The sequence below is a fragment of the Muscardinus avellanarius genome (genome assembly GCF_963383645.1).
Source record: "Muscardinus avellanarius genome assembly, chromosome: 3".
In the NCBI taxonomy this organism is placed as follows: Eukaryota; Metazoa; Chordata; class Mammalia; order Rodentia; family Gliridae; genus Muscardinus; species Muscardinus avellanarius.
In genome coordinates, this window is record NC_137788.1 from 139,005,380 (window position 1) to 139,030,688 (window position 25,309).

At 51.7% G+C, this 25,309-nt stretch overlaps 1 protein-coding gene across 1 annotated transcript in view; it reads left to right on the plus strand.

The window, feature by feature from the left end:
• The window catches only part of CCDC33 (coiled-coil domain containing 33), a gene marked incomplete at both ends in the record, with an annotated part of 113,087 nt that overhangs the window by 49,192 nt on the left and 38,586 nt on the right, over positions 1-25,309 (plus strand). Inside the window, 7 exons of the mRNA XM_080691657.1 lie at positions 764-873; positions 1,615-1,731; positions 4,749-4,840; positions 6,051-6,171; positions 14,117-14,246; positions 14,835-14,959; positions 16,186-16,257. Coding sequence (XP_080547783.1) covers positions 764-873; positions 1,615-1,731; positions 4,749-4,840; positions 6,051-6,171; positions 14,117-14,246; positions 14,835-14,959; positions 16,186-16,257 — 767 coding nt within the window. The remainder of the gene's footprint in view (positions 1-763; positions 874-1,614; positions 1,732-4,748; positions 4,841-6,050; positions 6,172-14,116; positions 14,247-14,834; positions 14,960-16,185; positions 16,258-25,309) is intronic.

Here is a 25,309-nt window from a genome sequence, read left to right on the forward strand (position 1 = left end):
CTCCCTCAGGCACAACTCTAGACACCCTCCTGTTCCCATTTCCCCCCTCTTCTTTACTTCTTCTTCCTCCACCTTTATCCTCTTCCATTCTTCTCTGACCTTCTCTCCTTTTTTCTTTCCCCATCTTCCTCCTCAAGTCGTAGATTTCTAAGAATGGGAAGATGCCACATAGCTCACCAAATCCAGCCTCTCTCATCATCTATTTCTAACTGGGTGATGTCTATCCAGTTACATAATCCCTCTGAGCTTCATTGCTCATATTTTAAAAGCAGAGATGGCAATACCTACGGTGACGGGGCTTTGCCGGAATAAGGAGAGCTCACCCTGTGCCTGGCCCACCGCAGGTGCTCAGTAGCTGAGACCACTGTGATTAGTCCCAGGACATCAGTGTTCTTATGATTCATCCTGGAGTTCAGGCCACTATGAGAAAACTGAGGTCTTTTGGGAAAGCATTTGCTGAGTAGCGTGTGTGTCATAGTGCTAAGACTAGTTTTCATTTATTTGGAGCAGACTTTTTTTTGATGGTTGCATCAAAAGATTCCTTGAGCACATCACTTTTCCTCTAAGCCTCAGTCTCCCCACCTGCAACACATGGGCTATAACACGCTGTGTTCTAATATGTGTGTGTGCGCGTGCACAGATTCCTCCAGATGCCCATGCACCACACTCTTGGCAATGTCTCTCGCATCTGCCTGGCTCACCCCCTAGGAGTGTGGGTGGTCAGCTGAGCCCTGGCCTAACTCTGAGCTCACTCTTTCTTCAGATCTCATCCTTAAGGTGGTGGACAAAAAAGAGAAAAAGGAGCTGCTGTCCTACAACATCCCTACCAAGTACTTACGTGTCTTCCACCCCTACCACTTCGAGCTGGTGAAGGTGAGTCCCAGCCCCGGCCAGGCAGGGGGGAACTGGCGCAAAGGACTTTGAGGGCCCCAGATATTCCGAGAGCGACCTGGAGCATCTCAGGCCCACACCACATTAGAAGTGTAAGACCACAGGGAACTCAGGAAACATGGCTCCCGGTGGGTAGGTAGAAATGCTCTCCACAAGGATTTGGAATTCTCCAAATTCATCTCCATCCAGCAGCCCCCTGAGCCAGCTGTGGTGGCACACACCGGCACACGGGAAGTGCTTGGGTTAGGTAGTTCTGCCCTTCAGGCCCAGGCACTTACCTTCTCCCCAGGAAACTTTCTGGCCATAGCCCCAAAGGGACCCCCAACCCCAGGGCTTCAGAAAGAGGCACCAGGGCCAGGCAGAGAAGCCAAGCCCAGGGAGACGAGTGATTCCCCCTGGAGATACGCACTAGAACTGTAATTCTATGCACACCCCCGAGGCCCTGGCCCTCCACCCACTTACAGGCCTTGTTATCACATCTTTACCAAGGGAGCAGACAGTCAGGGTCCTTGCAAAGGTGATGAAATATCCAAATGGAGAGGGAAGATTTATTATATTGATCTCCTTGGAAGGGCTCGCAGGGACCATGAGCTTTAATTATCAGCTCGGAGCCCCAGCGGAGCAATGCCAAGTGATCATCTGCAGAGGGCTGGATTTATGGCCAGGCTCTGCCCCTCAGATGCTCTCCTTCCCGTGTGTCTTCCTTCCCCGCACTGCCTCCACCCCACCCAGTCTGTGAAAGAGGAGGAAGCCAGCGCCAAGACCCAACTGTACGCGACCATTGTTCGGAAGAGCAGCTTCATCCCCCACTACATCGGCTGCGACCACACAGCTCTGGAGGTGCCGGGGCTGGGACCCTCGGGGTGATGGGCAGGATGGGAAGGAACCAGGCTTTGAGCAACTCCCAGGCTCTGCCTTCAGCTACCTCGACTAGCCCAGGAGCGTGGAGCAAATGTGTTCTAGGAGGAAATCTAAAAAGGAAAAAGTAACCAGACCTTTCAAGAATAGCTAGAGTAAGCTGGATGTGGTGGCGCACACCTGTAATCTCAGTACTTGGGAGGTGGAGACAGGAGGATCCTAGGTTCAAGGCCAGCCTCAGCAACTTAGTGAGACTCTGATTCAAAATAAAAATAAAAAATAAGCCGGGCATGGTGGCGCACGCTTGTAATCCCCGCGCTTGGGAGGCAGAGACAGGAGGATCGCGCAGGTTCAAAGCCAGCCTCAGCTGGCATAAGAGACCCTGTTTCCAAATAAAAATATAAAATAGGTCTGGGAGTGTAGCCCGGAGGTAGAAGGGCTTCCAGGAACCCCAGTACCACCAAAATAAATAAATAAATAAATAAATAAATAAATAAATAAATAAATAGTGTGATGGAGCTCAAATGTAGAATGTCCCTGGGTTCAATTTCTAGTACAAAAAAAAAAAAAAAAAAGCCAGAGTAGTTTGTGAGACACTCTGTAACAGGATAAAGGTCTTCTAGTTTCTCCTCCCTCACTGCCCTTGAAAGTAAAAGGAAGGGGCTAGGCAAAGCTCTGCTCCTCACGCATCTCCGTGCTGCAGAGAGGACAGGGGCTTCACAGCCTTAAGATGCCCCAAATATCATGGCAGTGGGGAGAGAAGCCTGTGTGCCCCGCCTGGGCCCATAGCCCCTGGGTGTTTTCAGTCCTGTTCTTCCCTCCTGGGATAGTGACCCTTAGTCACTATTTTTGCTTAGTGGCCCAAGACCCCCAAGCAAAAAGTTAGTACCTCTTGCCTCTTCCTGAGGTTTAGCTAGTCTGTCGATGAGACATGCAGGAGATTATTCATTTATTCATTCAGTCAGTCATTCAACAACTATTAACACAGCCTCTTCCACTGGCCAGGGCTGGGTCCAGCTTGGGCCTGGCCGTCACTCCTTAACCCTTCACCTCATGCCTCCTGGTCTTTCGGCAGCCTCAGGAGGGATGGTTGATGCTCAAGGCAGACGTGGCCCCAGGGTCTGGCCACTTTCTCTTTCCCCACCACCTTTAATCTGCCCGTAGTGGCAGGTTCGCATCTAGCATGGTCTGGGTGTGATTCCCAGGCCCCACATTCTGTCTTCCCCTATGCGGATATGTGTGGCCTGATCTCTCCTAACCGGCTCTCTCCTACCCGCATAGCACCATGAGCCGGGCAGGGCAAGAACTGTCCTCCAGCCCCATTCTATAGATGGGAACAGAGACCCAAGGAATTCTGGTGTGGGAGCCCAGAGCGCAGACCCACATCTCTGCTTCCCCATAGCCACTCCTTGGATGCCAACACACACACACTCCATCCCCTCCCCCCCCCCCGTTGTAGTACTGGGGATTGGACCCAGGAGCATCTACTGCTGAGCTACATACACTCCCAGGCCCTTTTTTGGTTTTGTTTTTTTGGTTTTGAAACAGGGTCTAGCTAGGTTACTGAGAATTGCTACATTGCAGAGGTTATCCTTGAACCTGTGATCATCCTGTCTCAACCTCCCAAATACTGAATTACAGACCTGCACCACCACGCCCAGCTTCTTCCCTTTCAGCCTGCCCTTTCCTGAGGACAGTCAGCTGCTCACTCATACAGGAAACCAGGAAGAGTGGCAGCAAGTGTGGCCTTGCCGTCCCAGGCTGTACACCCCCCAAGGCCCAGGCAGAACCCTGGGTGTGCAGGGGGGACCGTGTCCCTGCTCCACCCTACCCCAGCCCTCTGACTTCTGAAACTCCCTGGCCCCCAAAACTCCTGCCCCAACACAGACCCCTCCTTGTCTGTGTGAGCCCCTGCCTGCTCCTAGTGGCAGACCAGAGAGCAGAGCAGGAAAAGCAAGGCTTCATGAGCAGGTGTACTGGGCAGCCGTCTCACTCACATCTGGCCAGAGTCAGCACTGAACAGGTAGAAATTATTTTCCCCTCTCTGGCCTCACACCTGTTGAAGTCCTTGTGAACAATAGTGCCTGACAGCCATCCAGCGAAAGACCACCATCAGAGATTTCCTTGGAGGTCCCAGCACAAGCTGCAAGGCCTGAGGACTATTTTAGGCCCGTGGCATCTGCATCTGCAGGCTTGTACTCCCAGCATCTGGGAGGCTAAGACCAGAGGATCACAGTTCACGGTCAGCCTTAGCTGCTTAGTGAGGCCCTTCGCAACTCAGCGAGACCCTGTTTCAAAAATTAAAAGACTAAAAAATAGGGCTGGGAGTGTAGTTCCAAGGTAGAATGCCCCTGGATTCTATCCCCGATACTGCTAAATAAATAAATAAATAAATAAATAAATAAATAAATAAATGGGATACCATCTTCTTGCTGAGGGAGCCCTGGCCTGGGCAGGGTGAGCAGGCCCAGTGGCCTGTGAGGTGCTGGTGAGGGTGGCTGTGACCTCCGACCTTGGGAAGCTCAGTGTGGTTGGAGAAACCAGACCTGGGCTTGGAGTTCTCTTTGCAAAGCTCCTCTCACCGACAATCTAATCAGAGGCTACTACTGAGCTGCAAGAGCTGGGACAAAGGCTTTTGCCCCCTTCAATCAACAGAAACAAAAGGAGCTAAAGAACCTGCCCCTCCTCCTGCCCAGGAGCTGAGGGGGGGGAGCAAGGGTAGAACCCTGCTCTCCTGACCTCCCCCACACTGGCCTCCTACCTTGTCCCCAAAGGCAGCTGGTGTAAGAGACCCACCACTGAGTCCTGGTAGTATTCCAGGAAAACCGGGGGTCATTGTCTCTGCCAAGAAGGCTGAAGCAGGGCAGCCATGAGCAACCCAAGAGCCAGGTGAGGCAACGAGGCAGGGGGACCAGGCTGGGAGAGAAGGCGGGCAGGCCAGTCTGTCCCTGGGCGGGCCCAAGGCCACGTGGGCTTCATCTGTCTCCTCCCTTTTCCAGGTCTTTCTCCGGGGAGTCAACGAGCCCCTGATCAACAGCCCTAGCCCCATGGTCGTGATTGCCCGGGTCGTACCCAACTACAAGGAGTTTAAGTGAGTGGTGCCCAGCTGGGCATGGGTTGGGAGACAGGGGTTGTCACTGACTGAAGTCAGAGGTTGGGTAGAGGCTCTCACTGGCACCACAGACTGATTCCAGAAGCTCTGGAAATCTCCCTCCCACAACCAAGGCCCCTCAATCCTCCCCCACACCCAGGTCTGAGGTTCCAGATCTCCCCCCCCAACAAATCAGGCCTATCTTTCCCCCAAAAGACCTCAGGTCCCTGAAAATGGGCACCTGAGACCTGTCCTGAGACAGGATGGGCAGAATGCCGCCAGCATGTAAGGGAGTGGGGGTCTCTTTCCCCAACTAGGGGTGCCTCGGCCCCCCAAAACCTGCCTCCACATCTCACATGCTCCACCTCCACAGTCCTCTCTTTCTCCCGCTCTAGTTCAGGGACACAGGCTCCAGCTCATGACTGTCCCCAAAAGAAGCAGCGTAAGGCCATCTTGGAACTCTGTGGCATTGACCCTCCTCGGAGTTCCCTCGCTTACCTGGCCCCAGCCCCAGCTCACTCCGCCTGCCCAAGATGTCCTTTGTAGGTTTTTTGATTCCCAGTCCTCAGGGAGAAATTCAGGCTAATTTGGCCACTAAAGGCCCCAGGAGGGAAAGTTTCTCCAGTGAACACAGGCCCTCTGTGACAGCCCCTCTCCTGGGAGTCAGCGGCCACCCCTCGTCACTCCACTGGCTTTGATAGCCCAAGAGGACTCCCTGACTCATCCACAGCCCCGGGGAGTTTTGACCTATGATTCCCCTCTTGCTTGTTGGAGCAATGGACAGATGCCCTAATGCCCAGCCCAGTGAGCCCTGGGTACACGAACACACACACACACACACACACACACACACACACACACACACACACGGGCTTTCCATACCTCTCAGGCCTAAGGAAGGATTCCCACCATGCAGGAGGAAGGAGTTATTCTTACAGGGTCTTCCAAAGATGCGGTGGGAAATACAGGGCCTATGTAAGATAGCAAAGCTGACTTGTTCACATGCAGCCAAGGCCACATCAAGTTGCAGATAAGGGAACCTGGGAGCTGTAGCCACCTCCTGGGCAGAAGGACCAGGGTCCACCAGCTACTTCACAAGATCCTGGCCTGGACAAGGCGGGCCGCTGCACTCTCCCACTCTCTCACATAATCCAGAGGCCAGGCTGGGCCCAGGGCGGAGAGCACCAACCCCGTCTCCTTGCCTCCCCAGGCGCAGCCAGGCAAGCGGGGACCCAGCCTCCGTGGGGCTGCCCATCACCCCGCTCGCCTTCCCCATCTCCTCGGTGATGGCCTTTGATGTGCCTCGGGCCAGCCAGAATGGGTGCCCACAGGTATGACGCCTTCCTCGTCCGCCCTCTGACAGGTCCACACTCTGTGGCTCATCCACTTCTTCATTCCTCCACTCAATCAGCAGGGGTTCACTTGACTGTTGAAAAAGTTGGTTGTTGCCGGCACTGTGGCGCACACCTGTCATCCCAGTGCTCGGGAGGCTGAGACCGGAGGATCCCAGGCTCCAAGACAGCCTCAGCAACTTAGCGAGACCCTGTTCCAAAATTTAAAAAAATATTATAAAGGGTTGGGAGTGTAGCTCAGAGGCAGACCTCCCCCGGCCGGGGGTCAATCCCCAGTACCATAAGCATGTGTCTGCCACATCCTTCTCTCCAGGGCTGGGCTCTTCTGTGCTCAGCAGAGGCGCTTCCCTCAGGGAACTCTTGGACTTGTGAGGATAGGAGTCACACACGTGGAAATATTAAGCATTAACTCAGATCACATACAATATAACAAAACAGGAAGAGCTATCAGAGCTGCAAAAATCAGAGCGAACCCCAAAGGACAAAGGCCGTACGATTACACGTATACAAGGTACCTAGAATCAGCACATCCACAGAGACAGAAAATAGAATACTGGTTCCCAGAGGCTGGGGAGGGGGAAGAACGCGGTGTTGTTATTTAATGGATACAGAGTTTCTGTGTGGGATCTTGAAAAAGTTTTGGAAATAGTGATCTTGGTTACACACACAAGGAATGTGATTAGCCCCACTGAACTGCCCACTTAAAAATGGTAAAAATGGTTCCTTTTATGTTATGTACATTTTATTGCAAAAATGCAAAGTTAGGTGTGGTGGCACAGGACTGTAATCCTAGTACTTGGGAGGCTGAGACAGGCAGACCACAGGTTCGAGGCCAGCCTCAGCAACTTAGTGAGACCCTTTTTCAAAAAAAATAAAACGATTGGGAGTAGAACTCAAAGGGAGAATACCCCTGGGATCAATCCCCAGTACCACACAGAAAATTTCTTTTAAATAAAAGGGGAGAGCGCTGGGAAGCCTGGGTGACAGAGGAAGGTGGTCTTGACTTTTGGCGGGGGGAGGGTTGAGAGCAGCAAGAGCCCTAGTGTGAGGGGCAGATACCGGGATCTGGTATGTGTCAGGGCGGGCAGGGTGTTGAGTGTGTTGGGCTGGGGTACACAGATCACCACCGGGTCCAAGCTCACAGCCAGACTGGTCATTTCCCATAGTTTGCACTTCAGTGAGCTTGCCCCACACCATGGTCCCAGCCCTCCTAGGAGCCTTGGAAGACAGAGCCCAGGGGTATCTTGGGAGTCCCTCCTGTGGTCTGCTTACCAGTGCTCATGTAAAAGTAGAACAAGACACCCCTGTGGTGCCCCAGCCTTCACTCAAAGGCAAAGACATTTGAAGAAGGCTTAGACAGACACAGGCAAGAGGGACAGTGGCGGGGAGGGGTGGGATAAAGGGGGGCCCTGGGGACAGACGTTTGAAACCCAAACCAATCCTTGGCCTGATTTCCCCAGAGCCATCCCACACATGGCCCTGCATTTGCTCAGAAAATTATGAACCAATCAGCAGGCTGTCCCGAGGGGCAGGAGGCGCTGGCGCGCTAATGAACCCTGCATGCCGGGCCCTCTCGGCTGCCCCTCCGCCTAACCAGCCTGAGTGGGGGAGGTGGCCCTCGCTGCCAAGGCTTCCCCCATGCCTTCTCTGTGTGGGGGGGCCAGGGGTCCAGGACACTTGTTGAAGGTTACCCAACACCATGGCAGCTGGACAGCCAGCACAGGGGGCCCAGGGGCAGCGGTGGGAGAACAGGGGCACCTGCTGTCAAGGAGGGGCAGGGCCAAAGTCAGCTCCCTGGGCTCAGAGCTCAGGCACCACTGCCCTGTTCCCTCTGTTCTTAGGTCCGCTCCTCTCTACAGCTGATGAGGTAGGGATTGCTCTAGGTGACTTTAGGACCTGTCCCCTCTGACCTCCTGGATGTGGTCATTGCTACCAACTGCCACTATCCCAAAAAGCATTGTGGGCAGGTGCTGGAGGATCCAACAGGTTTGGTCCCAAATTTATGACTCAATAGCTGTGTGACCCCTGGTAAGCTGCTCAGTTCCTCTGGGCTTACGGATTCCTACACTATCAGGCTGTTTGGAGACTTTGACAACCTAGGAAGAGCATCCAAGCCCAGGGCCAACTTAAATGGATTCTGTCCCCCTCAGAGTCATGCTGAGCACCTCCTCGAAGGCCAGTCTGACTGCTCCCCTCCTTACATTTGGCTTCAAGAAGTATCAGAAACCTCCACTCAGATAAACACTAAAAGGTATTTATTGCCACACAAGAAGTTTCGACATAGGAAGCAGCTTCAGTTGTTTTTCTTCAAAGAGGCAGGTTCTTTCTAACACCCTGAAATTGCCATTGTGAGCTGGCTAACAGCTCATGGGGCAAAAGTCCCAGGCACCCCATTCAGATACCACCAAAGACCAGCATAATGTGGGAGCTTCCTTAAGTTCATTTGTTTGTTTTGGTACTGGGGATAGACTCAGGGGCATTCTACTTCTGAGCTACTCCCGCATCCTTTTCATTTTCTATTTTGAAACATAGTCCCTCTAGGTTGCTGAGTCTCACTAAGCTGCTGAGTCTGGCCTTGAACCTGTGATCTTCCTGTCTCATCCTCGCAAGTACTGCCATTACAGGTGTGCAACACCATGCCTAGCTCAAGCGTGGTTTTTATGAGAAACTGGAAACCCAAACTCTGCCCACTGATCTTTCAACAGACCTTTCCTCTCTTCTCATTGGTCAGAATTGGTTCACATGTGCTTATCTGAGCCAATCATTGAGGAGGTGTGGGTCTGCCTTGCTGGTAGCCAATATGGCCAAGCATGGAAGAAGAAGGGCTATCAATTAGCTGGGAGGCAGGGAGGAGAATGGTGCTGGGGTAGGCAGCCCTCAGTGTGCTTCACTGCTCTAAGAGCCCGACGAGGACAGCAAACCTCAGCTCTGAGTTACTGGGTATTGGGCAGTCTGGCTGGACCTAAGTTCTCCGTCTGGACTCAAGAGGCTGCTCCTATTGCCCCAGATCCTTTTTTTTTTTTCTTAATTAAGTCCAGGGACATTCTATCTTCAAGCTACATCCCAATTCTATTTTTTCATTCTTTATTTTGAAACAGGGTCTTGCTAAGTTGCAGAGGGCCTCACTAAGTAGCTGAGGCTGGCCATGGACCCGAAATCCTCCTGTCTCAGCCTCTCAAGTGCTGAGATTCCAAGCGTGTGCCACCACGCCCGGCGTGTTGCCCGTCTTCCGCATCTCCTGCAGAGCTGGGACGGAGCTCCCAGGAGACAGAACTCAAGCAGGGTGAAAAGATCCATCTGTGCCTACCACTGCGTCGTCTCCTATCTCAGCCCAAGAACCCTCTGTCCTCAAGCTCCAAGGGCCCGCTCCAGCCCCCCGACTCCTCTCTAGTGCTGGACTCCACACTCCTGGATCACTGTGGCAACCTCCCCCAGGCTCACCCCGTCCACCTCTGAGGAGCAGAGGCTAGGTCTTTCCTTCATATCCCTCTAGGCTCTCACCAACTGATGAAGTCAAGTCCTCCCCACACCAGGCCCTGTCCCCTCCCACCTCCTAGCTCACTGCTCCAGTTCACATAGGCATCCCCACCCCACCCGAGGACTGCTGTCCCCACACCCACGCTGTCCTCTCCCTCTTCCGCCCTTCAACTCTGTGCAACTCCCAGCCCACAGCGGCCTTGCTCCTCCCCTCTGCCCTCTTCCCCAGGTCACAAGAGGAGGCTTTCTCCGCAGGCACTCCAAGGGCCACCACCGCGACTTTCCTAGGTCTCTGTGGATTCGCAGTGCAAATGAGCAGCACCTGTCACCTTGAAAGATGATGAGGTGGGAGTTGGGCACGGTAGCATGTGCCTGTAGTACTTGGGAGGCTGAGACAGGAGGGTCTCAAGTTTGAGGCCAGCCTCAGCAACCTAGTGAAACCCTCAGCAACTTAGCAAGATCTTGTTTCAAAATAAAAAAGGGCAGAAGTATAGCTCGGAGGTAGAATGTCCCTGGGTTCAATCTCCAGCCCCACACAGAAAAGACAGGAAAGAAAGAAAGAAAGAAAGAAAGAAAGAAAGAAAGAAAGAAAGAAAGAAAGAAAGAAAGAAAGAAAGAAAGAGGAAGGGAGAGGGAGAGGGAGAGGTGGAGCGGGGTCTGGCTCTAGTTCCCATAGCCCTTTGTAACACCCCACAGGTATCTGTCATGGAGAAGCCCTTCAATCAATATTTGCTGAGTTTCCTTAAACTTTCTAACTTTCTCTTCTCTCCCTCTCTCTCTCTCTCTCTCTCTCTCTCTCCCTCCCTCCCTCCCTCCCTCTGTGTGTGTGTGTGTGTGCGCGCACGCGCGCACGTGCATGTGTGTGTGCGTGCGTGCGTGTGTGTGTGCGTGTGTGTGTGTGCGTGTGTGTGTGTTTTACTGGGAATTCAACCTGGGGCATTCTACCTCTGAGCTACACCCCCAGCCCTATTTTTAAACAGGGTCTTAGTTGTTGGAGGGCCTTAATAAATTGCTGAGGCTGGCTGCAAACCTGGGATCCTCCTGTCTCAGCCTCCTAAGTACAGGGATTACAAGCATGTACCACCACAACCCTGACTAAAAACTTGCTCCTGAAAAGCAAAATATTCATCATCATCTTCAATCTTGCAGCAGGCTTTCAAGGTTTGGAGCCCAAAGCCTTTTCTCACTGAACAATGAGAAATCCAGGTTCCAGGGAGGGTTAGAGACTTGCTAAAGTCACACAGCAAGGTTGCAGCAGACCCAGACCCATGAGCAAAAGGTCCTGGCTCCCTGGAGGCCCCACCCCAGCATCAGTGGCCAGTAGCCACTCTCCCCAGGTGGCCCCCGCTTGCCTGGGCAGAGCAGGTAGCAGTGGGCACGTGAGTGAGGGTGGACCCAGGGGAAAGAGTAGGAGGGGCGGGGTCCCAGAAATAAAGGCTCTGTCCCCAGGGAAGGCATGTCTGCATCGGTACCCGGGGGTTAATGGCTTTTCTGAAGATCACAGCTGAGGGTTAATCACATGCCTTAATTCCACAGCTCACCAGGGCCTTTCCCATTAGCGTTGCAGGCCATGTCTACCCCTTGCCCTGCCCCCGCTCAGCATACACATCAGCCAGGGGCATGCACCAGGGCCCTGACTTCAGATGAGAGAGAGAGGGAGGGAGAGAGGCTGACTCTCCCTCCCAACTCTAGGTCTGAAGGGGCCTTTCCTGGGGCACTTACCCTGGGAAGCCATTCAGGGCAGAGCCGTCCCTTATTCCTTGTGTCTGAAAGACCCCATTTAGACCCATTAATAGGTCCCAGAGCAGACCTCCACTAAATAACCTTTCTCCTCCTCCAGAGTGAGCACAAGAGATGGGGCAGCAGGGCAGAGTCACAGGCTCTCCCTGGGTGCCCCAATGCCTGGCAGCTGGTCGAGGCCACGTGTAGGCCCCTTTGACACACAGGAAAATGGGGTGGCTCTGGGAGGGGCACGGTTTGGGGACCAGTCCTGAAAGATCACTCCCCAGCTTCTCTGGCTCAGCCTGGTGGCCAAGTGACTGTCCTTAAGCCACCCTCTCAATGTGCAGAAGCCCCTGGCCCTGCGCTGACCACAACCCGTCTCCCTAGGGTCACGAGCAGACAGAGCTGAGCCCCGGGCTGGGAAAACTTGAGCAGGCCCCAGGGCCCTGCCACCTCGGGGGAGCGACCCGCACCGCGTCCCTCCATCTTGCATCAGTAACTCTGGAACAGGTGGTACATTTGTGCTGACCTTTTCCAGCAATGACAGATTCCCGCAGGGGAGCGGGAGGTGGCGGCAGCCGCCCCTGTTGCTGACAGCCCCTGACGGCAGCCGCGACAGAGGCAACGCAGCCACTTGGAGTCTGCTGGTGACCCCCTGCTGGGCCTTACAGGCCGACACACCACATGGGTGACCCGTCAGTCTCTCCGGAGGCTTTTCTTACCCCAGGTGTCCTCCGCAGGTGCCCTGCTTGGTGCCACCTCCACATTTGATTGACCCATTTCCCCACCCAGCAGATCTTTCTCCCTCCCTTCACCCTGTCGGGTCTCTTCAGTGCCTTCCCCTGGTCCTTGTTGTGCTTGTTGTGACCCCTCCTCCCCACCACTGGGTGTCTCTTGTAGCCTCTGCACTGGAGTTAACGCCATCTTGCTTCACTGTCTAAGTCGCCCCCCCTCCGTGCACCCCAACTGCTGGCTTTGTGTGCCGTCAAGTCCCCAGTGCCGATGGCCCACACCGCACACACAAGGCTCCTGCCATGGCCTTCTGGGAGGGGCTGGCGACAAGGGTAGAAGTCACGTTCTGATTTCACCTTGACAGCACCGACAGCCATGGCTGTGAACATTAGTGCAACTCTTTGGGAAAACAGTTTACCAACCAAGGGTCTTAAAATATGCACATCATGCCGGGCGTGGTGGCGCACGCTTGTAATCCCTGCGCTTGGGAGGCGAAGACAGGAGGATCGCGCAGGTTCCAAGCCAGCCGTGCAGGCTTAAGAGACCCTGTTTCCAAATAAAAAGTATAAAATAGCCGGGCGTGGTGGCGTACGCTTGTAATCCCAGCATTCGGGAGGCTGAAACCTGGAGGATCGCGGTTCGCGGACAGCCTCAGCTACTCAGTGAGGCCCTTTGCAACTCAGTGAGACCCAGTTTCAAAATAAAGCATAAAAACTAGGGCAGGGGGTGTAGCTCGGAGGTCAAATGCCCCTGGGTTCCATCCCCAGACCCGCAAAAAAAAAAAAAAAAAAAAAAAAAAAGTATAAAATAGGTCTGGGAATGTAGCTTGGAAATAGAAGGGTTTCCAGGAACCCCAGTACCACAAAAAAAAAAAAAAAAAAAAAAAAAAATTGGTCTGGCAGTGTAGTCCTGAGGTAGAAGGGCTCCATCCCCAGTACCACCAAAAAATAAATAAATAAATAAAAAATGCACATTGTGACCCCAGTACATGAGAGGCTGAGACTGGAAGATCGCAGTTCACAGACAGACTCAGATACTTAGTGAGAACCTCCGCAACTTAGTGAGACCCTGTTTCAAAATAAAGAATAAAAAATAGGGCAGGGGGTATAGATCGGAGGTCAAATGCCCCTGGGTTTCATCTCCAAACCCGCAAAAAGCAAAAAATAAAAAATAAAAAAGAATAAAAAATAGGGCTGGGGTGCAGCTCATGCTTCTGGGTTTCATCCCCAGTACAAAAAAAAAAGAAAAAAGAAAAAAAAAAAGAAAAAAAAAGCACATTCTTTAACCCAGGGATTGTCTGGGTTAGGTGTTTGGACTAAAGAAATAATTTGGGATACAGAAGTATGTGGCTAAGAGCATTCAGTGCAGCTTTGCTTGTTTGCTGTAGTACTGAGGATTGAGCCCAGGGGTGTTCTACCTCTGAGCTACATCCTCAGCCCTATTTTGTTTTATTTTTTTAATTTGAAACAGGCTCTCACAAAGTTACTAAGGGTCTTGCTAAGCTGCTAAGGCTGGTCTGGAAATTGTGATCCTCCTGTCTCAGCCTCCCAAGTACTTACTAGGATTACAGGCATGTATACCACACTTGTTATTATAGAAAAAATAACAATATAGAAAAAATGGGAAGGAAGAAACCAGGGGCACTGGGACATGACAGGATATCTTAAAGTTACTAAAATCATGGGTAATAAGAATTTCTTGTGACTCTGAATATGCTGAGGTTTTGATGGTAAATGAAAAAGGAATCTAGAATGACTATATATAAAATGTGCACAGATAAAATTAGAAGGAAATAATTTTATGAATTATTAGCATAGGAGAAGGATTTTATCCTCATTTTCATTTTATTGTATTTTTTAAAAAACTTATTCAATAAGTGTGTGTTGCTTTTAAAATTGGGACAAACATTTGTGGTATATATAAACATATCCAGACATCTTAATTTGGAAGAAGCTGTGGCCCCAAACCTGCTCCTACGCTCTCCTTCCTCCAGCTGTCCAAACCTGGGGGACCCCCGGAACAACCCCTGTGGAATCAGTCCTTCCTCTTCCAAGGCCGAGATGGAGCCACCGACTTCTCAGAAGACACCGCCCTGGTGCTGGAGTACTATTCCACCACCTCAAGTAAGTGGCCGGCCCCAGGCAGCCATGCATCTGGAGATCTGTGTGGAGAGGTGTTCAAACCACCCTGCCTCTGCCTCCTTCGGGGATGGGCTAGGGGCTCCCGGGTGCAAGGTGAGGTGGTTTCCCTGTAGAGGAGGGTTTGGCTGGATTCCTAGTCCATGTGGCACTGCAAGGGCACAGGCCAGGACACAGGAGTCCCTTCCTATAACAGGTCCATGTACTTCCACTGCTCCTATCAGCGAGGGGCCAGGGGAGACCAGGGAGAATGCGGAGACCAGCCGGTCCACCTCCAGCGGTTGCACCTCCACCCTCTGGCATCAAAGCCCCCAGAGGACAGAGACAAGGGTGATCTATATACACACCCAGAGGCACAGAATCTGTTTGGAGTTGGCTTTGAATTCACAGAGCCCAGAAGTCTGGAAGAGGAGGAGGATGTATGTGCAGGAGGAAACCAGGAGGCGGGAGGGCTGGTGTGTAGGGATGGCGGGGGAGAACCAGATGTCTGCATCAAAGGATGGGGCCCAGAGGCTGGGATCTCAGAAGCGAAGTGGGGTCTTTGGTGAGCCCCAGATGGTCTTTATCCCACAGTGAAAGGCAGCGAGCCATGCCAGCCCCTGGGCGTCTCCGTGTTGCCACTAAAGAGTCGTTTATACCGCAAGATGCTGACAGGAAAAAGCTTAAACGGGCTGCACGTAGAGCGGCTTCCCATTACCGTGAGTCTGCCATCCCTGACGGGACGGGTCTCCCGCCCAGGCCCACCCCCACCTGCTCCACGTTAACACGCCCATCAGGAGGTGTGTTGGCTTCAACAATTTCTATCAGATTCCCAGGAGGGAAGTTTCACCCTGTAGGTGCAAGCAGCTCCCCAACACCAAACACCAGTCTTGCCTCTGGGGTTTAAAGAGCCAAGCCAGAGAGGTCACCCCTAGGGAGAGTAGAAAGAGCTCAGGTTTTCAGCCAGACCTGGGTTCAAATCCTGTTGTGCCCCATCCTCTCTATGGAACCTGGGCAAATTACTGAACTTCCCTGAACCCCAGCATCTTCATCCCTCTTCTTCCTTCCTTCCTTCCTTCCTTCCTTCCTTCCTTCCTTCCTTCCTTCCTTTCTTCCTATTTATCATCCATCTATCTATTTCTATCAATCAATCAATCATGTATCTATTGTTGGTACTGGGGATTGAACCCAGGGGCATTCGACCTCCAAGCTTACCCCCAGCCCTTTTTTTATTTTTAAACAGGGTCTCACTAAATTGCTGAGGGCCCTGCCAAGTGGCTGAGGCTGGCCTGGAACCTGCAAGCCTCCTGCCTCAGCTTCCCAAGTACTGGAATCACGGGCGTGAGCCCCCACGCCCATCTGAGCCCTCATCTCTAAGATAGGAGCCGCATGCTCAGGACACGGTCTCTGTATAGCAGGAGAGTAAGGAACTCAGGGTCCAGAGTTGAGCCGCGTGTCTGGGCCTAAATTCTGGTTACCACTTGGCAGCGCACGTGCCGTGGGAGAGGCTCAAAGCCTCTGTGCCCCGGTTTTCTCATTTACAACATGGACACATAGCAATGGTACTTTTCTCTAGAGTTGCAGTGAGGATTTTTTTTGGAAACACCTAAAGCACTTAGAATAAGTTCCCAACAGAATTAATATAATTATCATCATTATTGTCTACTTCTATGCCACTTTTTCCCCTAAAACGAGTCTGGCCATCCTGACATAGCAGACCTCAGCAAGTGTACACTTCTGCTCAGCCAGGAGGTGCTGTCGGCCCCAGAGGAGTTGAGAAGGCAGTTCCAGGGGGTGAAGGACCAGAGGCAGAAGGCCAGGGCCCATCCTCCCACCTCCTAGACACCCCCCAACACACACCTTCCTGGGGAACCCAGAACGCTGGGTGCAGCAGAGGCCCGAGCTGCCTGGCCATGGTGGGCTGACTGCCCCTTCTCCTTCCCAGGACACCAACCTGAAAACTGTAAATGGCGAAGCCCCCACAGTGGATCTCTCCTTCCAGTTGCTCTCCTCTGAGGTGAGGCTTTGGCCAGGGGAATGTGTCAGCTCCCCAGGCCCTCAGCGAGCTCCAGCCTCCCGGATAGTTACCAGCCTAGTTCAGGGTGAGGGCCAGGGACCTCTGGTAGAAATGGAGTGATGCTTTGCATGGAAATGTCTGAGCATGATTTGAGTCTCCAGAACCAGAGAGAAAGCTGAGATTAGGCAGAGTTGAGAGTAGACCTAGAAGTCTGTCTCTGACCCCGCCCATGCCACGCCTGACTCACTGGAATCCGCGTTCTACAAGGGTGAACCGAGGACTTCAGTTTTCTGCTGCTGCGTTGCAAATGTAGCTATTTGCTAGCTGACACTTCTGTATGTAGGGAGTGGGACACTGTGGCTGAAATCAAAACGTCCACAGGGGTCGGGCGTGGTGGCGCGCGCTTGTAATCCCAGCCTTGGAGAGGCTGAGACAGGAGGATCGCGGTTCGCGGCCAGCCTCAGCTACTTAGTGAGGCCCTTTGCAACTCAGTGAGACCCTGTTTCTAAATAAAGAATAATAAATAGAACTGGGGGTGTGGCTCGGAGGTAGAATGCCCCTGGGTTCCATCCCCAGCCTGAAAAATAGATAGATAGATAGATAGATAGATAGATAGGGCTATAGATAGTTATCACCACAGTCCCATCCTTCCCAGAAACTCTGGGGGAGAATCTGACTACAAGCTCATTCTGGTTGCTGGCAGGAGCCAGTGGAGACGGACATCCCAGGCTCCTCACTGGTTGTCAGCAGAGTGCTCTCAGCTCCTGAAGATCCCCACATTCCTTCTCACAATGGCCCCCTCCATTTTGAAGCTAGCCAACCCCCTCACACTTCAAAATTCTGACATCTTCAGTCAGCAGCCACAGAAAACTTTTAGAGGATCTGGTGTGACTAGCTCAGGCCCTGGGTAATCTATTTTAAGGTCTTCTGGGTCATGTGATGAAACAGAAACACAGTATCATAGCTCACCATACTGCAGGTTCCCAGGATTAGGATGTGGCATCTCAGGTATCATTTTTAGGATCCTACCTACCACAGCAGGCTTAGTCTAAATAGAAAGGCAGCTGGGGCTGAGTCCTGCCTGATGGCTGGACAGCTGCTCCTCTGCCTGGCGATGCCTGGACTCAGAGTCCAGCATGGGTCTTGGTCATCGGGCTACTGTGCACCTGGCAGGTACCTGCTGGAACTTTTCCTGTTTCGTCTCTGTGGTACTGGGATGTGGACATTTTGACCATGAGCCCAGGAAGTATTTAGGAGCTGATGTCTAGGTCTCTTCTACCAGCTTCCTATGCCTGTAAAAACAGTCACCAGCTCTGGGATGGTACTTAGCCCATAACCCTACTGTGAAGAACACGGGGAGCTCCATGGTGCGGGATATGAGGGGCACTTCTGGGAAGGTACCAACCTGAAAATATCTCCCCACAAGGCTTCTCCCTGCCGTGGGCACTCAGTATTGTCCTCTGGGGATTCCTCTGATACCCATGTGGAAGATAGCTTTTTAGATTCTCCCTGACAACCCCTCTCAAACCAAATGGGGTAATAAGAAGACATTGAAAGGGGAGGTCACAACATAAGCAAAAGACCCCAAGAAAGTGGATGCAAAAATGTGAATGCAAAATTCAGGGTGGGGGAGAAATGGATTTTCCAAATAGGAGCCTGGCCTGCCATGGGCTTTCCCGGGGTCTAGTCTGCCAGTGGCCACTGCCTGCCCCTTCCTCGCCTCCACCGTCCCCTCCCCCCTGAACTGGGCACATGCATAAGAGGAGCATCGGGTGCCCCTGGTGGGGGACTGGGGCAGGCAACAGGCAGGTGGGCAAGATGCTTCCCCAATTGCCCAGGGGCTGGGCACAAAGGTCTCCCGTGATGAATTATTCACCGGAGCTGTGCTAAGTGCAGAATTAATCCCTTTCCTTCCAGCTGGCGGCCTCACTAAATTATCCCTCCGAGTCATGCGGGAAAACGCTGCCGAATTCATTTAGCTGCTGAGTGTTTTGATCTGGGTCTTGTGATTTTAGCTGCCCCTTTTCCTCAGCCCCCTCCCCCTGGAGGCGGGTAAAAAAAAAAAAAACCTTTTAGTAATGGGTTTCTGAGAAGAAAGGGAAAAAAAAGAGATTGGGTATGTACTAGGAAAATAGTACTCACAAAATTCAGGTCCGACAGCAAGAATTTATACACACAGATTTTACACATATGCACACAATTCTATCTGAGTGTCTGGGCAGGGATGGTCACACACTCACAGATCTGCCAGGTTGCGCACACTTGATGAATATGTACGTGCTTGTACACCTGTGTAAACTGACAGATGTCTCCACACCTTGGCACACACAGACGCTAAATCTCCCTGTAGCTTAACTGTTTATTGGTGAACCTGAGAACTGGCTAATAACGCACTCACTTTGACTGTAGAATGCTGAAGACCAAAGTAGCAGGCGGTGCTAGTGCGGGTGAATGCACCGTAGATTCTTGCAGCCGTGGCCCTCATCTATTTATTCTTTTATGCTATACACATTTGATGAGGAACTCCTTGCCAGGCACTGCACAAGGCAAGAGGAACTCTGCCTGTCCTTGTGGGCTGCAATGGGAGGAGGGGCCGGCGCTTCCGCCAGGCTTGGACTCTCTGCTCAGGTCCTTGACATCTTCTCCCTAAGGGCGGCAAGAGAATGTTGAGAGTTGAAGGGGCCAGGAGGCATCATAAGTAATCCTGAAGAGGGCCCCCTCTTGGTACTTCCCTATTGCTGTCAGTATAAACCATTGTTCTCCACGTCACTATAAAACACATGGGCGTCGCACACTGTGGAGTGACTGTTCTGGATTTTAGAGCTATTACATTGAAGGATACCCCCCACAAAAGTTCTCCCCTCATAAAGGTTGCATCTTTAGAGGGCAGGGAGTGTGAAACAGACAAAAATCAAGTACCTTCATAAGCAGACATAAGCTAATAATAAGTGGCCTAAAGAACCTTAAGGCTAGCCGGGCATGGTGGCGCACGCTTGTAATCCCAGCGCTTGGGAGGCTGAGACAGGAGGGTCGCACAGCTTTGAAGCCAGCCTCAGCTACTTAGTGAGGCTCTCAGCAGCTTTGTGAGACACTGTTTCCAAATAAATTCTTAAAAAAAAAAAATAGGGCTAGGGTGTAGCCCAGAGTTAGAATGCCTCTGGGTTCCATCCCCAGTACTGAAAAAAAAAAAAAAAAAAAAACCTTAAGGCTATTCAGATTCCTGGAGTAAGATATCTATGCAAGATATCTAAGTAAGTATAGCAAAGCTGCTATAACAAAGAGGCCCAGTTCCTTTTACTTTATTGTTCCACCTAAGTTATTGCCTGCAACTTCATGGCAGAAGGTACCTGGTTTTCATGTCTGTGGGAAGGCAGCCACAAAACTAGGACCTGAACTATCAATTCCTCCACTGTTCAAAGCAAACACTGTCTGAAGCTCCAGGAGCCACCACCTGGAAGCTGGAGATGTTAGAGTCCGGTGGACACTCTAGCCGCAGTGGAGCTTGGGATAGCAGGCCCCTAGGGACCCCTGGTTCATGGTTCATGTGGCTGACAGCGCCACCTTAGGACAACACCTTGCACATAGTCAGATGGGCTACACAGAGGAAATGCTTCAAGAGAAATGGACATATTACTCTTTTTGTGCACAGCCCCAATCTGAAGACAAAGTCTCTTTCCTCTGAGCTTCTATGTCCAGGAGTGCAGTCATAGGCTGTTTTGATTCATGGAGCATTTTTCTTTTGTTTTGTTTATGTTTGTTTATTTGTTTGTTTGTTTGTTTTGCTTTTGTGGTGCTAGGGATTGAATCCAGGGGCATTCTACCTCCAAGCTACATCCCCAGTCCTATTTTATCTTTATTTAGAAACAGGGCCTTAGAGTCTCACTACTTGCTGAGGCTGTCCTCAAAACTGCGATCTGCCTGTCTCAGTCTCCTGAGCATTGGGATTACAGGTGCCATCACGCCTGGCTTTCACTGGACTTGGCCTCCCGTACCCACCATTTTCATATCACCCCTGCACAGAGCTCTGGGAGCAAGAACATGGTGGGACTTCCAGAGACTCCACAGGGCTCTCTCAATAGCTTTCCCTGGCCACATCTACCATGGTGACTGCCATGGTGAGCTCCATGACAGGGAGCTCTCTACCTCCAGAATCGGCCCCATCCCATAGCTCAGTGGCCAGACCTGCATAGAAATAGAAATGCTCCAGGGCCACAGTGTACCCCACCTCAGCAAGCCTCCTCTGCAAACCACATCATCGGCCGTCAAGCACATTTGCAGGCAGAGTAGCTCACAGAGCCTGCGGGCTCAGCAACTGGCAAGAGGCAGTGGTCTCTGGGATACTGTGCTTGAAGGTGGTGTGTTGGTGATGGGTTTGTTTTGACCCCCTACGGTCATTTGCTGCATAGAGTGAGCTGCCTTAAGCTGGAGTTGTGTGTGTGTGTGTGGGGGGGGTGAGTTAATGAATAAATAGCCACAGATACATAAAAACTAGGAGGATATGTACAACCTGTGTGTACAGAGAAAACCTCTTTATCGCAGTCGAGGGTGGGAGGGGGTGGCCTTTGCAGTCTTTTAGGCTATAAGAATCTAGGAGCCCATGGCCGCTCCTCACACGCATGTGCGAATCAACCTTTGGTCTCCTCCTTCCCCCTCTGATCTCGGCCTCTTCTCTTTGAAGAGTGTGATGCAGCCCCCCCTTCCCCCAGGAAGCTCTACTTCTCCAGGCTAAGCAGCCTGGCTCTTTCTAATGAACTGGCTCCAAGGTCCCACAGCATCCTGGGTGCCCCCACAGCTTGCAGACAGCCTCTTTGGAGTGAAGCCCATGCTCACCAGCTTTCCGTGGCTGACCCAGGTGGTCTGGAGCCTGCCCTGCACACAGTAGGTGTGTGTTAGGTCCATCCCTGCCTCTGCCTGGAAATGCTTCCCCCCGAGAGGTGGGATAAGTCCATGTGCTCACCTGCATGTTCAGCAACATCCAGGGATTGGAATTTGAGATTTAATCCTTGTCCAGGTGGGGAGTACAGGCATCAGGCGGAGGGAAGGCCACCCCCTTCTCAGCTCACAGCGCCGAGACACACTAGGAAGACTTGAACCCCACTGGCTTCCTTGGATTTTGGCATAGGGAGGGTGCATTTGAGGGGAGGAGGGACAGTTCCTGCTACCGCCCCAAGTGCCACAGCCAGTCTGAGCTCCTCCTCCTCCTTCTTCTCACTGGAAGGGGGTGGGCAGTCAGATGCCATGATGCCAGGGGCTGCCCTGGCACCTTGGTTCCAAACTCTTCTCTGGAGACCAGCCCAGAGTGGGGGCAAGTGGCTATTTAGCAAATGTAGGAAGGAAGAATAGGGGCCAGGCAGAATCATGCTGGCTTTGGATAAATTTTTTTGAAAGCCATATGATGACCTTAGGCTGGTCCTTGGAGAAATTGAACACAAGACTCCATTTCCAAACTGAACATTAATGTAGCTTCCTGGAAGGGCTGTGTCAAGACACAGTGGTCCCTCAGTTGCTTCTGTCTTCTGGAAGGTTCTGTTTCCATCCCCAAGACTCCAGCTCTAGAAACCCCACCAGAGAATGATGATGGACCCAGAAAAACACACCCTCCTCCCTCCCATCTGACTCTCTTCTGTTCCATACCGGAAGCCTCCTACCCACCCTATCTTTGGGTCACAAATGCACAGCATGGGGGCAGGCTCAGTATCCGCCATGAGAGGCACCTGCCTGCCTTTTCAGACGGGGCTTCTCCCTGTAGTGCTCGGCGCCTTGAGACAATATGGGCCTCCACAGTCTTGTATCATGTCACTCCTCCCATGCACCCCAACTTAGAGATGGGGGTTTGACGTTCCAACACACACACACATAGGGTCTTGCACACCCTACTTGCTTGCTTCTCCTGACAGGGAACTCTACCTCCCAGGAAGGGAAACCCCTCTCCACTACATCTGCTCCCTGGTGAACCTCTTCCTTCTGTCTCTGTCTTGTTTCCTCCTTTAGGCCTATCTTCTCCTTCCTAAGACCACATCTAGGCAGGACAGCTTCCATGCCATGTTAGCCCTGCTGATATTTGCAAACTCCTTAGGTCCTCCCCAGCCTGAACCAACCCTCCTTCCTCTGACTGGTCTCTCTCACACCACACTTAGTTCCTTCCTTCCTTACATTGTTTTTTTTTTTTTGGTACTGGGGGTTGAACCCTGTACCTCTGGTGGTCGTACCTCTGAGCTACATCCCCAGCCCTATTTTTCTTGAAACAGGGTCTTGCTAGGTTGATGAGAGTCTCACTACTTGCTGAGGCTGTCTTCAAACTGCCGATTCTCCTGCCTCAGCCTCCCAAGTACTGGAATTATAGGTGTACACCACCATGCCTGGCTTTTTTACACTTGGTTTCTGATTTTCATCCTTCCAGTTTTCTCTTTGTTTCAGTCGGCATTCTCACCGCTATGATCCAAAATACCTGATGACCACAACTTAGAGAAAGGAAGATTTATTTTCTCACAGGTCTGAAGGTGTCAATCCATGTTAGCATGTTAGGCCAGGTTATATCTGTGGAGCTCAGGGAATGGCAGCAGGAAGAAAAGAGTCAGACAGACAGACAGACAGACAGACAGACAGACAGGGAATGCAAAGGAAGAGGGTGAGAGACATAATTCCAAGGCCATACCTCCCATGACCTACCTCCTCCAGCCAAATCCCACCTGCCAACCTTACCACCCAACAAATCTATTAATTTACCAATGTATTTATCTGATGATGATATTAGCATGATTCAATTATTTTACCTCTGAACATTTTGTGTCTCAATATATGGACTCTTCTCTTCCAGGGCACATTCTATATCCAAACCATCATACTCCTCTTGATAGCACCCCTCTTAAAGTATCCCCTCAAATGACGAGGCCCGATCAGTGAGGGTGGGTAGAACAGGACCATCACCCCTTTCTCTAAACAACTTCTCCTCTTTGGTGCAGCCAGAATATGTGATTTGTGTTCCTTCTTGCCAAGGCAGCAAGGGTCTTGTTAGAAGGAGTCCAGCCTCTAGCATATTGATAAGGCCACGGGTCCTCGCCTGGCACCTCCACGGCTGCCCTTTGCACGGAGTCATGGTTTTTCTTCCCTCTGCCATTTCACCTTCTTCCTCTGAGCCCACCTTTGAGTCTCGAGGTCACTCCTGATCCTGGGTTCATTATACAGCAGTCCCACTCACACCCCACCCCAAGCTCCAGGTCCCCTGTGATGCATCCAGGACACTCAGTCCACATCCTCAGGCCTGGCCTTAAACCCTGCTCCTCTGCTTCACCCTGACCACCCTGAGCTTCACTTCTTCATCCATGAAAGGAGTTGTCATCCCGTTCAGCCAGAGGCACAGTGGAAAGTGAACAAGGGAGCATGGGGGGTGCCCAGCACAGTGTCCTGCAGACACACAGAAAGAGGAGCTGCTAGCATAGTTGACTCAAGTGGCTCACACACAGGCTGAGCAGGGCTCCTGGGGGACAGGGGAGATCCACTATCCATCACTCAGCGCCAGCCCCTCCTGACAGCTGCTCCATCAGCTTCACATCTGTAAGGACATCAGGAGCGTTTGACAGGTGCTGAAGATTCATGTCACCAGCACATTTGGTCTCACAGAAATTTTTCAGAGAATGAATAAATGGGAAAGAGACAGTTATCTTTCTAGAGGCCCGATTCTCTGGTATTACCAGGGTACCCTGCCCTGAGCTGGTGGCTGTGGGAAGATGGAGAAATAAGGCCTGCTTCCTGGGCTGAGAACTCCTAGGCCAGGGCAGGCAGGGCTTGACCAAGAGCTGCAGTGCTTCCAATCATTGGTAATTCAGGAGGCCTGGTGCAGGCTCATCTCAAATTTATCTCCAGCCACAGAACCCTGTGTTGACTTGGGAATGGGGACCTGTGCCCCTCTTTGAGAGATGGAGTATATGAAGTCGGGATGCAGGGATGGCTGCAAGGAGTGGGCATTTAAACATTCTCCTGCTCTGCTCTCCTTATGATCCCAAATGTAAAACTGGTAGATTAAAGGAGGAGGAGGAATAGGCAGAGACAAAACAAACTTCCAAGCCAAACTTCTCAGAAAGTGGTGTCTGGAATTGGGATTTTCCCCATCTCAAAGTCAGACCACCCTAGTTCAGCCAAACCATAAGTGCTCTGGCCCAGCCAAACTCATACATGCATGATTCCATTAAGCATTTATTATATGCTAATCTATAGTTTATCAGTAAAGCACGCAAACAGATTATTATGGTCATCTTGCTAAGAAGGTCTTAGTGGAAACCAGGTATGTTGGTACATGTCTGTAATCCCAGTTCTTGGGAGGCTGAGACAAGAGGGTAGTAGGTTTAAGACCAGCCTCAGCAATTTAGTAAGACCCTGTTTAAAAAAACAGATTGAAAAGAGCTGGGGTGTAGCAAAGATTAGGGGAAGCATCACAGAGAGGCATGGTTTGAGCCCTGACTCAAATACTGGCTTGGAAATTGACAGGGCAAAAGTACATCAGGCAAGGGGGCCTGCATGTGCAAAGACATGGGGCCAGACAGCACCTGCAGCCCAGGAGACATATGGGGCTTATAGTGAGCAGTGAGACTAGAGGCCTATGGGGCCTGGGTTGTAGAGGGACTGGGAGCCAGGATATAGGGTTTGAACTTTGCCAAAGGGTGATGGGAAGTCAAGGAAGGTCCTTGAGCAGCAGTAGGGTATGATGTAACTTATGTGTTATAAAGGTCCCTCATGACATGAATAGGGGGAACTCAAGGGAAAAGATGAAATGCAGAAAGAGCCTGTTTCAGGCTAATGAGAGTGAACTCACAGCCCATCTACTGGGCCACGGGCAAGGCTCAATTTAATACTAAGACCCTGACAGGATTTTTTAAAAGTCTTTATCAGTGTCTCTCCTCCCTTGATCCCACAACTTGCTTTTGGATTAACCCTCTGACACCCTCTGAAATAAATGATGGCCCCATCGGGAATTAGTGCTTGGGATCCTCTTGGCTTGGAGCTTCAAACTCCACCGCAGCTGCAAGACTGTGTAAGACACCATCAATGAGGCTTG